Source organism: Bubalus kerabau, chromosome 23 (assembly GCF_029407905.1).
Source record: "Bubalus kerabau isolate K-KA32 ecotype Philippines breed swamp buffalo chromosome 23, PCC_UOA_SB_1v2, whole genome shotgun sequence".
Taxonomy (NCBI): Eukaryota; Metazoa; Chordata; class Mammalia; order Artiodactyla; family Bovidae; genus Bubalus; species Bubalus kerabau.
The window spans coordinates 1,299,073-1,312,579 of NC_073646.1; the positions used below are offsets into that span (position 1 = coordinate 1,299,073).

Here is a 13,507-nt window from a genome sequence, read left to right on the forward strand (position 1 = left end):
TGAAAATTAATTAAAATACTGGTATAATAGTGCAAACATTAAGACCTAAGATCACACTTAAAAGAAACATTTATATGATCCTTTTATTTATTTATTTTATTTTGTCTCATTGCTTTATTTTTTTTTATTAACCTATGAACTTTATTTTTGTCTCATTGCTTTAAATTGTTTTTAGCCACAAAGTTTGCTTCATTTCAATCTCCAAATAATATTAAAAACAATACATGGTTTTTGTTTATCAAATGCAATCATGGATTAAACTGTTGAAAAATACAGAACATAAGCTCATGTATAAGCTACTATTTGATAGTATAATTAAAATAATGGGCCACAATAGATAGTTATGCTGCTGCTAACTCACTTTAGTCGTGTCCAACTCTGTGAGACCCCATAGACGGCAGCCCACTAGGCTCCTCCGTCCCTGGGATTCTCCAGGCAAGAACACTGGAGTGGGTTGCCAGTTCCTTCTCCATATATGATCCTTTTAAAAGACAAAGATATGCTTTTGAAAACTGCATATCATCCAGACCTTCTTATGATACATTTTTGTATATATTTTAATAATATATTTTCTAGTTACAAAAATGTATGCTTTATAGGAATTTGGAAAATGTAGAAAAACCAAATGAAGAAAACAGAAAGCCTATATTCTCCAGCCATACAAAAAAAGTCCCTGTACAACCAACCAGCCCTGTGTCAGATCAGATCAGACACCAAGTGAACTATATTCTGACTGCGAGCTATTACTCGCAGTGCCGCAAGCAATGTGCTTTCTGATCATTTCTAAATATCTCCTTAACAGAAGACTGAAAATGAGCCAGTGATTCAGAGAGGATTGATTCCAAACGAAAGCATATTAATGACTCCAAGGGCACAAGGAAGGGCGTTCCCTGGTGGTCCAGTGATGGTCAAGTCTCCTGGCTCTCACTGCCAAGGGTCCAAGTTCAACCCCTGGTGGGGGAACTAAGACCCCATAAGCCAGGCAGTGGGAGCCTCCTGGCCCTGGGGGGCTGAGAGGGTGTCCACCGGGCCACACCAAGCAAGGCTCGTTGTCTCTATCCACAAAAACTGGTGGAGTTTGGTCCAAACAAAAGAGCTGAGTCCAGCTGCTCCCAAGGTTTTCACTGGTTCTGAGGAGGGATGAGGAAGGGGCAGGCTGCAGCCCCTCAAAGACAGACACGAAGCCCTCTGCACTGCCCTGGAGACTGCGTTTCTTTTCACAAAGTCAGAAGGCACGCCTGAGTTCCGGGAAGGAACTGAAGAGATTGACTGAGTTGTTTTCTCAATCAAACACTTTTTGGAATTAATGGGCCCTGGGTGTAGCCTGAGTGGTTCACAAAAATGTGCATTTGTACTGATGTGACACGGGGGAAAAATAAAGCAACGCTGGTTTTCTTACACACACACACACACACACACACACACACACGTACTCAGCCCCAAGGTGGACTGAAGACAGAATTATTAGGGCATCTGCCTTTTCCTTCACTGAACAACGACCACTTGGCCAAACTCCACTATTTCTAAGGATGCCAGGTAAACTGGTGTAAATGAAGTCAGGATGCTAAAGGAGACTAACAGACAGTGCGTATGAATCAGATTCAAGTCTCCGTGACGCTAACTGGCACGCAAACCTGAGAACCGGCTGATCCCTGGGCGGTGGACACACAGAGATGCACACGCCCGGCCACCCGCCTGCCCAGGCATCTCAATCTGGCCGCGGCAGCCTCACGGGCCACGGTCCTTGCAGGCACTCCCCTTTCATAAAGCCACTGCCACGGAGCACGTGACAAAGGGGCCTCTCCATCCCTGAAGTCCTCGGTCTGAGGACTGTACCTTCCTAGGCTCTGCTGAAATCTGTCATCAAAGACTACAGAGTTCTGTGGGACTGAAATAGAGAAAATATTTTTTGATTCTCCTGCAACTAGCTCACGAACTCTCACTAGCCCACCCCCCCGACCGACAGGCACACGAGGCACACGCAGCATGTCGGCACCATGACCAGGTCTCCCGTGGACACGCGAAGTCACAGGAGCCGGGGGGAGTCCACGCATCAGGGAGGAAAGGAGCGCGTGCCAGACCGGCATCTAGAAACGATCCCTCTGGGCGTGGTGGGGAAGAGACTGGGGCAGAGACTCAGCTAGAAGGTTCTGTGGTTGCAGGAGGTGGCGGGCACCACAGCGAGAAGCAGAGGGCTGAGCACACGCTCGGCCGGGGAGTCTGGGCTGGTGGGCCGGGCTGGCCAGGTGGGCCGGGCTGGAGCTGGTAGATGGTGGGGCCACTTCTGGAGCTAAGGACGGCAGCTTTGGGTGCCTCTCAGGATATGCGATTAGTAAAACTGCAAAGTGTCACGATCTGAAATCGCCTGTCACTTGGATGAGAATGTCACCAACATCGAGCAGACAAGTAAGTTCAGATGACAACGAAGACACAGCAGGATCTGAAACTTGAAGCACTTGCTGTGTGCCCTGGACACCTGCTGTGCGCAGGCACCACCGCGGACCAGCTCACGAGCCTCCCTGACAGCCTCATCCGGCAGGCCCTTGCTTCATCCTCCTCATGTTATAGGAAAACTCAGAGAGGTGAAGCAACTCTCCCACCATCACATAACCAGGAGAAGGGTGACCCCAGAAGACACAGCCGGTGGAAAGGCATCAAGCAAGGGGTCCTTAAATTAAACCACTGGGCTTAATTAACCTTCTCCCCATCCAGCCCATAAGGTGAACGGAAAGATCTATAAACTCCTGTCTTTTTTGTTTGGTTGCACTGCCCAGCTTGTGGGATCTTAGTACCCCAACCAGGGAGTGAACTCGGGACCGCAGCAGGAGTGTGGAGTCCTAACCACAGGACCCCAAGGGAATGCCCAGTAAATTCCTGTCTTGAGAACCCCACAGCTGCACACTAAAGTACGTCTAAAAACATCTCCAGTCGCCAACCTTGGGATCATCTGTTCAGTTAAAGGAATTCACCCAGGTGGACAAGTCACACACCTGGAAGGTGACAAAGAAAAGGCAGCAGGGCCGTGTTCTCTTCCTAACCTGCATGTCCCAACTGAGAGTGAGTACAGCCGCAGCAGCAGGAAAAAAGAGGGGGAAGGCTGCAGGGAGAGCCACGCTGCACAAACGAGTCACCCTCCATCCAAAAGATCTAAGAACCCAACAGTGAGGAGTACTCGCACGCCACCAGTGCAACGGCAGTCACGGTAAGTCACTTCAGCCGTATCTGACTCTGCGACCCTGGGGCCCGGAGCCCACCAGGCATGGGATTCTGCAGGCAAGAACACTGCAGAAGATTGCAGGGCTCTCCCCCAAGGGATCGTCCAGACCCACGGATCGGGATCAAACCTGTATCTCTCATATCTCCTACACTGGCAGGCGGGTCACTTTACTACCAGTGCCACCTGGGAAGCCCTGAAGGTCAAATTAAACAGGCTGTCACCAGAATCCCCTGGATAGCCAGGAGATGGAACCAGTCAGTCCTAAAGGAAATCAACCTTGAATATTCACTGGAAGGACTGATGCTGAAGCCGAAGCTTCAATACTTTGGCCACCTGATGCAAAGAGCTGACTCACTGGAAAAGATTCTGATGTTAGGAAAGATTGAAGGCAAGAGAAGAAGGGACAATAGAGGACGAGATGGTTTGATGGCATCACTGACTCAATGGACATGAGTTTGAGTGAACTCTGGGAGATGGTGAAGGACAGGGAAGCCTGGTGTGCGGGAGTCCATGGAGTTGCAAAGAGTCGGACACGACTGAGCAACTGAACAACAACCACAGCAGCAGGACCAGTGTCCTGAGACCCCCGTCGCCTGGGCCCTCGCCACCCTGAGAACAGAAGCGGCCGGCCCCAGAGTCACCGCCCCACCCCCGCGCCACGGCGCTGGAGCTGCAAGAGAAACCCCAGAGCAACCTCCCTTTTCTGCCTTCCACACAAAACAACACACATTTGGGTGCTTCCTCTTTTTACATTTCTCCTTCTTTAAGCCATTTACCAGAACACAGTTGATAAGGCAACAAACAGGTCAGGCAGTTCCTCAGTGTGGGCAGTAAGGGCTGGTCATCCGTCCTTCACCAGACCCACAAGTTACTCCTGCTACAAGCATCATCCGCACTGAACTCTCTGCCCACGGCCACAGGGACCAGCGCTGACCAGGGGGCCTCACTGTCTGCCCCACCCAGAAGACGTAAGGAGACAGCAGGTGAGACCCTGTCCTTGGGCAACTTCTCAACCAGTGAGGAAGGCAGCAAAGAAAAATGGAAAGCATTCGCCACTTAGACATTAAAGCCAGCAGCAACATAAACAAGGTTCTACTGTGGAGCACAAGGAACTATATTTGATATCCTGAGATAAACTGTAAGGGAAAGACTATATAAAAGAATGCATATACAGTACATGTATAACTGAGTCACTTTGCTACACAGCAGAAATTAAGACAACATTGTAAGTCAACTATATGTTGATTAAAAAACGAGAGGGGCTTCCTTGGTGGTACTGTGGTTAAGTCTCCACGCTTAACCACAGCGGGACACGGGTTCGATCCCTGGTCGGGGAAGTTTCACACACTGCATACTGTGCCCAAAAAAGGAAGTATGTTTTTAAAAAGAGACAGAGAAAAGAAAACCAGCGGCAACAGATAAGTGCAGGTAGTTGAAGGACTGAAAAAGATGGCCTGACTTCAAGCCTGACCAAGCAGGCCGAGCCCAGCCCCTGGCAGGCCAGGCCAGGCTTCCAAGCCTGTGGATGACTTACAGGCCCTGGGCCCCCAGGCCAAACCACTCAGTAAATAAATAGCCAAAACACCTGTGCCATCAGACGGCCCTCTGCCAATTCACACCAAATTTAAATGCGGGTAGGAACCAACCAAAGTCAGTGCAGAGTTCCACTGACAACAGGCCATAAAAACCAGGAAAATTTTCCACACAGAGAACAGCAAACCAGCAAGGAATTTAGTGACCCCTCAGCCCAGGGCTCCAAATGACCCCAGGGGACTAGGCTAAGTGCAGAAAACACCAGGGACACCCGTTTTCTCAGTTTTGACAAAGACCTATGGAAAGGGCTCTCAAAGCCATGTGAGCACGTGAAGCCAATAAGGAGCGGGCACACGGGCAGCCCCACCTGGCATGGGGAGCCGGGGCGGCCCCAGCAAGCGCAGCTGGAGCGGCCTCATGTGCAGGGCCCGTGGGGCCGGGGAGCTCAGCTCTGGAGCCCCTTGCTGTCGTTCTGTCCCAGACAGGCCCTCCTGACACACTCTCCAGCAGCGGCTGCGCTGAGATGGCACGTGCTGCTCCTCTGGCTGGGCGGTGGGGGCAGGCACCAGCACCCACTCTCTTTCTCCCTCCCTGCTGGACAGGGCGGGGCGGCCCTACTTGGTAGGAGCCCAGGCACCGTGATCAGACTGGAGTGGGCCGGCCACAAGGGCACGCGGCAGCTCCAGCCGCGGGGGGCAGTTGTTTACAGAACACGGGAGCAAAGCCGGCCGTGGTAAGGCAGAGACACAGCAGCACCCAGAGAAGAGCAGTTCCTGTAAAACCGACCTCCCACATGAGCCAGCGCTCACGATCCTAAATGTTCTACCCACAGGAGATGGAAACTCACGTCCTCGCAAAAACCCCAACACAGGTGTTTACTGCAACTGCCAAAAACTGGACCCATCAGGAAGTCCTCTAGCTGGCGAATGGATACGTACACTGTGGTCCACCCAGAGAGTGGAATACTATTCAGGGCTGAAGCTATGAGCTATCAAGCCACGAAAGGACACTGAGGAACCTTAAAAGCGTGTGACCAAGTGAGAGAAGCCAATGTGAACAGGTTACATACGGTCTACTTCCAACTACACGGCGTCTAGAAAAGACAAGACCGTGCAGACAGTAGAGATTAGGATCGGGTTCATCCGCTGTTAACAAATGACCACTCTGGTAGGGGCGCTGATGAGGGTGGTAGGGGTAGGCTGTGCACGTGCGGGGCAAGAGCACACAGGAAACCTCTGTACCTTCCTTGCAACTGTGCTGGGAACGTAAAATTGCCCTAAAAGACAACAAAAACAAAATCAAGTCTTTAAAAGAAACATGGCTGGAGTCAGAATCACACCGCACCAGAAGCTGGGCCTGTGCCGGACTTTCTGTCTATTTGGGCCAGCCCAACGCCTTCACTGTGGAAGGCGGGTGGGCTGGGTTTTCTGTGACTCTCAACCTCATGGACCCTAACCGCAACCCCTGCAAAGAGAGCGGACTGTGCTGGACTCCACAGCCTGTCAGTGCTGATGAACACCGGCCCTGACACAGGAGGGCGCCCATCCACACACCCACACAGGCAGCCCCGGGAGGGCGCGTCCCAGTGCAGGCAGGACTCGGGGGCGCAGGCAGGACTCGGGGGCCCCAGCACCTCCACGTGCCGGAGTCCTCACAGCTGAACATGTTCCCGCAATCGGACAGTAAAGGATACATACTATGAACAGAGCAAACTGAAGAGAGAAAAAACAAGGCTGCTGCTACAACGGGCCCCCGACCGAGAACTGGGAAGTGTGAGGGGCAGCATGTGGGAATTTCTAAAATCAGAAATCAGAATTGAGCTCAATTTATTTTCCTCTGCAGCCCAGGCCTCAAATATAATCCCATTTTAAAACTGTTCTAATCAAATATGAAAACTTCCGTGTTAGGTTTTAAAAGCTATTGTCACTTACTAGCCTTCCTTACCAGGATAATTTTATAGTATATTCTGTCCTAAAAAGATTACTTAATCAATAAGGACAGTGAACAAAAGGTGTATAAAGGTGCATAAAGATTACCTAAAACAGTGTATCTTTTATCATCACATCACTTAAAGAATATTTAAACCCTGAAAAAGTTTAACACTGTGTTTGTTAGAAGTGGCCAATCTCTCTGCCACAGAAAGCCTGGAGAGGTGATCTGGGCTTTTACCGCCTCCACAGGAGAGCCCAGCACCCAGGGATGCATCTGCAGATCCGCGATTGAATCGGCAGGGCCACAGAATCCCCAGCTTTCAGTTCTGCAGGCAGGAGTGTCTGGGACCACCTACCGACAGGGAAATGGGTGAGGACGCGAGTGCCCACCGACATCGGCTATAGGCCCCACCTCCACATCAAACACACTTCCAGCAAACTGGCACACTTCCAAGCTGGCAACGACTTCCGGAGAGCGCCACTTCACGCCTCCAAGGCTGCAACGTGCCCCGTGCAAGGACTGATCGCAACTGGAGAGAGCTGGGAACTGAACACACAGCAGCACAACACTTGCCTTGCCGGGTCCGGGTCCGGGAGGTGCAGAGCCAATCCTGGGGCCCCCGCTGCAGCCACAGGGAGTTCCCAGAGTGCTCGGACAGCCTGCAGCACAGCAGCCTCCTCGCCACCACCTCCCAAGCGGCCTGGAATTCTCTCCATACTGACGCACTCAAATGTCCTATCAAGCCAAGAGGATCAAGTCTGCCACATAAACCCACCTTCTGTGCAAAAGAACACAAATTTTACTACTAAAGGGTAAGCTTTAAATATCATATGACTCCCAAGAATTCCGACATTCCTAATGACTTACAAAGCCACATAGGCTAGGCTGTTCTTGATAGGTCAGTCAGTCAGTTCAGTCGCTCAGTCGTGTCCGACTCTTTGGGACCCCATGGACTGCAGCACGCCAGGCCTCCCCGTTCATCACCAATGCCCGGCCTTTCCTTAAACTCATGTCCATAGAGTCGGTGATGCCATCCAACCATCTCATCCTCTGTCATCCCCTTCTCCTGCCTTCAATCTTTCTTAATAAAGGTGCCCTCAAAATACAAATATTAAAAACATCTAGGGGGAACTTCCCTAGTGGTCCAGTGGTTAAGAATCCGCCTTTCAATGCAGGGGACTCTGGTTCAATTCCTGGTTGGGGAATGAAAATCCCACATGCCTGGGGCAACTAAGCCCCCAGGCCACAACTACTGAGCCCGTGGGCCCAAACAAAGATCCCAGCAACTAAGACCTGATGAAGCCAAATAAACAAACAAACAAACAAACATCTGGGACTTCTGTGGTGGTCCAGGGGTTAAGAATCCGCCTACCAATGCAGCGGATTTGATTCCTGGTCCCTGAAGATTCCACGTGCTGAGGGGCAACCAAGCCTGTGCACCGCAACTACGAAGCCCACGAGCCGCAACAAGAGACGCCACCACGGGAGAAGCCCGGGCTCCACAGCTGGAGGGCAGCCCCGCTCGCCACAGCCAGGAGAAGCCCAAGCACAGGAACAAAACACACACACACACACAATTTAAAAAGAAACGTAAAGACACCTAACACACGAGAAGGTATCGTGAGCACACACCAGCCCCGCAACTCACCCCGGCTCCGGGAGTCCACCCACTCTGGCTGAAGGACAAGGCCTGTCCCTGGCTGCTTCTCCAGGTCGTGGAGGTGGGCACAGGACTGCAGGCCGCGGGTCGACTCACCTGAACTCTCTTCCTTCGCTGTACCGTCTACTCGAGGAGGCCCTCGGGGCGGCCGTCTCCAGGAGCAGCTTCTGCGTGAGCCTGCCGGGCGGAGCAGGGTCCCGGCCACTGTCTTCGTCCGCCTCCCGGTCACACTTCCATTCCTCGTCTTCGTTCAGCGTGGGCAGGTACCCGGGGACACCCTTCCCTGTCCCTGACCCAGAGCTCTGGTCGCTGCAGAGCTTTGGGCTCTCCGAGCCTGTCCTCGTGTACTCCAGGTAAATGTCGGACTTGAGGAAGGAGGGGTAGGTGTTCTCCTCCATGGTGGACTGGACCTCCGTCTGTGCCTGGTCGAACATGGCGGGGTCGATCTGCTGCTTCGAGATGCAGTCCTTTATGAAGCTCTTGGTGGCGGGCTTGGTCTGCCGGGACACAATGCCGTTGTTATCAAGGATGTATTTGCGGTAGATGGCTCTGGCCAGCTTCAGCCTCTTCTCTTCATTCGAGTCACAGGGCTCCAGTTTTCTGAAGCCGCTGCAGGCAAACCAGAAGTCCAGGAGGTCGGCACAGTCCTCCTGTTTCAGGAAAGTCCTAAACAGGTTTATGCCGTCTTGATCGTCCAGCAGGGAGTGCAGCGACTCGGCCCACTTCAAGTACGGAGGGGTGGGCGACGCGCTGCCCTCGGGCTCGTACCCCAGGTCCAGGTCCGAGCGCCTCGGAGTGGCTGTGGAAGTCTCCCCTTTAATCCCAGCGCCTTTCCCAGAGCAGAAGCTGTGGCTGACGGGCCTGGGGTCTGTGGACACCAGTTCACCCTCCTCACCAGGCACTGGGGGTCGGGGGGCATCTTCGGTGAAACTTGCTCCGAGGTCCAAGGGGAAACCCTGCTCCTGGATATTCATTTTGGGACTCTGTGCGTCAATGAACAATGAGCGCTGCACCCTAATACATCAGTACTTACGGCTCCAAAGTGAATCAATCTGTCCTGTTGAAACCATTAAGAGGACAAGGATTAGGAAAGGTGGGTCCATGGAAACATGACCACAGAGGTTTTCTCACGACAAGACTCTCCTCAATGATGCCCTCCCGCTCGAACTCAAAGCCAGAAACTCAGTTTAAATGTTCAATCCTTTGTCACAAGGTTTTGTACTATGTTAGAACAATTTCTGTAAACTTTGCCAACTACAGGAATGCCTCTGGCACAAAGAAATCAATGTCCAGAACACAGAGAGCGTCACTACCCTTGAGGGTCCTTCTGTGAGAACAAAGAGAGACTACAAGCCTGGGGACCCTCCATCCTGAGCTGCTACAGGACTGCGTGGCCAGGCCCTCTCAAGCTCCAGAAAGGCAGGAGGGCTGGAGGAGACGCAGGAGCTTCTGGTCCTCCCAGCTGTGCAAAGCCAGGTGAGAGCCAGCCCCTCACGAGGAAGGTGAGGGTGTGTATCTCAGAGTCACAGGGCCGCTGTGATGCGCAGACATGGCACTCCACACCAAAGGCTGGCGGCCATGTCGGCCCTCCACACTCTTCGGGCCCACAGCCGCTCTGCTTCTTGCTTTCCACCGCTTCACATTGAGTGTCCCCACGACCCGGGCAAACACACAGCAACTGGTTCTAAGTCTCCACACGCCCCAAAGAGCAGGGAACCTTCCAGTGAGGAGCACAGGACGCTGCTCCCGTGCACAGGGGCCTTCTCACACCGCTGATGATGTGAAGACTTTTATTTTTTTTGGCCACACAGGGCAGCTTGTGGGATCTTAGTTTCCCGAGCAGGGAATGAACCCAGGCCCTCAGCAGTAAAAATTTGGAGTCCTAACCACTGGACCACCAGAGAATTCCCATGAACAGTCTTAAACACTTCCATCAGACGTGCTCTAGACTTGAAAACCTTGCTTAAAAGGAAAGTGTCCTTCTGACAGCAAATGGCAACTGAGTACTCTGAGGAGCAGAGAGGGTACAGAGCAGACGAGGCCAGCTAAGGAAGCCCGCGGCTCACAGGATGCAGCTTGGTAAAGTGAAAGCCACGTGACTCGCCCTCTCAGAGTTAGGGAGCCATGGTTCTGTCTCTGCTGCTAGAAGCCCGTCTCGCACAAGGGAGGGCTGCCCTGTCAGGGCTCTGCCACAGCCTCGCGTCCTGTCCTCCCTGACACTGAGCCCACGGGCTCAGGCCACACCTCCCAACCTGGCCTGCTGGATGTAGGTGGTCTGCCTAGAAGGAGACTGGAGAGAAGCATGATAGGCCCAATCGCTGAGAGCACTGAGCAAGTCAGAGGAGCAGAGCAAAATCCAAAAACCTGGCACCAACACAAGGCACAGACCTCCCAGCCACCTCTCCACTCTTGGGCCCTGGCCTACATGCAACCTGCCCCACACCTGGTCTGCACACACTCGCCTGCCAGCAGCTGCCAACGCCTCATGGCACCCAGAGGTGGAGAATGGGTCACAACTATTGTCCTGCAGCTAGTGACTAGCCTACCGGGTCGGCTGCAACCTCGGGCTCGGCAGGAACAGCCTGCTTTCTCAGGTCAAGGCCCACGGGCTGTGACAGCTGCTGCTCACGGACCACTTCAACTGCAAGGTCGTCTCCTCTGAACCCCATCGATGGGGACTGAGCACCTCTGAGGTCTCCACACCAGCTCCCGGATGCTAGCGCCCTCTTGTCGGGGCCACCATCTCAGGAAGGACCCACACCTGGTCCCCTGAGCCTTACTGCTGGAGATGCTCTGTGGTTCACTTGCCTTGAGAAAAAACCAAGTCACTGTTTTCTAAGGGGGAGGCTGATTACTAGTCACGTCACTTTCTCTTGAAGTGCTGATGTCTTCCAGGTAAACGACTTGGAGCAGCCTGGTTTAAACATTCTCTGCAGGGCCTACAGGATCTGACACAAGGTCTCTCAACTAAGGGGCACCAACAAACATGTAATTCATGAACACTAAGGAAAACAACACTCGGCACAGATGTGGAACATCAGCCCTTCACGGGTGCTGAAACAGCAGCAAATTCAACATCGAGCTGTCTTTTCATTTGGGTGAGAGCAAGTCCCCCTAATCATTTAAGCTATCTTCTTATAGCCCAGAAGAAACGTTTCTTAAAATTCACATCTGCTTTTGGCTGTCAACTGACAGGAGACCTTCGGTGTCCTAGGAGCACAAGAACATCTCTCCACATTGCTGCTGTTATGAAACGCGCTCCCATTACTGAGATCTCCAGGTTCCCAAGAAGAAACATGGCAGGCGTTCAGTGTGCACACATACACACCACATGCGAAGATGCTGCCTTGCTTCAGATTAGAGTCACGGGCCCACAGGCACTGGATCTGGCCAACAGCCTGTAACCACCTTCAACAAAGGGGACCCCACAAAAGCAATCTACAACTCTGATGCCTCATTTACAATCTCCTTCAGTCACTGCCAAGGAGCACCCCCTGGGTACCACGGCAGCCAGCTCAGAGCTGTAGGCGTGTGTATATTTATTTGTTTTACTCAAATGCAACTTTTGAAGTTTTGATTTATGTGAAGTATGGAAACAACAGAGTGTGACTCTGACATACTCCCAACTGTCCGTTAACTAAGGACTGTCCTAAGGATTGGGACTACAGCTTTACATGTAATTTATTCCCCCACCACCTAAATCCTCAATGACCAACGAAACCCAAAAAGTCCACTTAGCTTTGCTGAAACCAGAAATCCAAGAAACATCAATACCGGCTAGGAATCAGACAGAAACATACATGCTGTATGCTTTCCCATCCTTGTTCCTGAATAGAAGTTCTTAAAACTGAAACCCAGATAGTGCTATCTTGGGAGGTCAGGTTTAGATGTGTGTGTTCTCCAAAACAAGGCCTGGTCCAAGGATGTCTGAGGGTCTCCCTGAAGCAGCAGAGAACAGAAGTATGAGCACAAACAAGGGGCCAAGATGCACAATCACTCTTTATTCATTATCTTAGAGACCAGCTGAGAAAAATGCCCAGAGGACTAATGCATTTTTCTCTGCAGTGCTCGATGCTAAACTATGAGCGTCACTGCCCTGACTGTACAGCTCTGGTTTCAGAAGGGACTCAGTTCCCATGAAAATAGAGAGCAGAGGTGGACTCTAAGACATACACCCGGGAGAGAGGCAGAAAAAGCTGGGGGATGAGGCATCTACCCGAGGGAGTAGAGCCCCTCAAGCAAGCCAGACCACCCGGCCTCAGGCTCTGCCTCACGGGGAGTGCTTCCTCCGGTTTCAGGTTCACTCATTCCTACTTTTTGGTTGGGGGGCGCGGGGGTTGTACGGGGAGGAGAAGGGACCCTCCGCCATCCGGCTTATCCCCAGGATGCTTCTGCACCCACCACCCACTCTGCCCCAGGCCCACGGATCACAGCACCGCAGTCAGCACCACCATCCAATCAAACACATCAGCTGCACACCCCAGCCTCCTCCCGGAGGACCTTCCTTCTGAGAATCCTGAGTATTCCTCACTCCTTTCAGCTCACCCAGAGCAAGTGGCTGCCCGCTGTGAGCCGTCCACCGGCCCCAGAGTCAACAGGGGCCGACCCCTCGTCTTCGGCATCAGCAGCGAGCACCCCCTCCTAGACACACCCGCCCTCGCAGCGGTGGGCCGCACGCCTCCTCTCGCGCTCCGAGCCCTCGCGGACCCGGACCCGCATGCCCCCCGAGCCCCTCTTCCGGGTCCCGCTCCCGGCCCGGCCCGCGCGGCCTACAATGGGCGCCGCACAGGCCCGCGCCCCTCAGGAATGCGCGCCCGGCCGCGCGACTCACCCGCGCGGCGGCGGCGGCGGCGGCGGCGGCGGCGGCGGGGCCCCGGGCCCGGATCCCGGAGCGGCGCGGCGCGGCCCATGCGCTCAGCGGCGGCGCCGCGGGCGGGACGCGGCGGGGGCGCGGCCCCGGGCGGCCCCCATCGCAGCGGCGGCGCGGCGGCCCGCAGGCGGGCGCGGGGCAGGCCGCGGGGCCGCCGCCAAAGCCGGCCGCGGACTCCCGCCGGCCTGCTCCGCGGGGACGCGGCTCCGGCCCGACTCCGGCCGGTCCGGCGGCGGCGGCGGCGGCGGCGGAGGTAGCGGCGGCCACGATCGCTTCCCCGAGCGGGGAGCCGGAG

The 13,507-nt window shown here is 53.7% G+C and overlaps 1 protein-coding gene across 4 annotated transcripts in view; it reads right to left on the minus strand.

Annotated features, from left to right (window-relative positions):
- Positions 1-13,292, minus strand: part of AXIN1 (axin 1) — a 38,929-nt gene extending 25,637 nt beyond the window's left edge. For all 4 annotated transcript variants that reach the window (XM_055561560.1, XM_055561558.1, XM_055561559.1 and 1 more), the window contains exons 1-2: positions 13,174-13,292; positions 8,439-9,399 (exon numbers count right to left, since the gene is read on the minus strand). In XM_055561560.1, the coding sequence (XP_055417535.1) occupies positions 8,439-9,316 (878 nt within the window). In that variant the 5' untranslated portion in view covers positions 9,317-9,399; positions 13,174-13,292. The remainder of the gene's footprint in view (positions 1-8,438; positions 9,400-13,173) is intronic.
- Between the last annotated feature and the right edge of the window lie 215 nt (positions 13,293-13,507).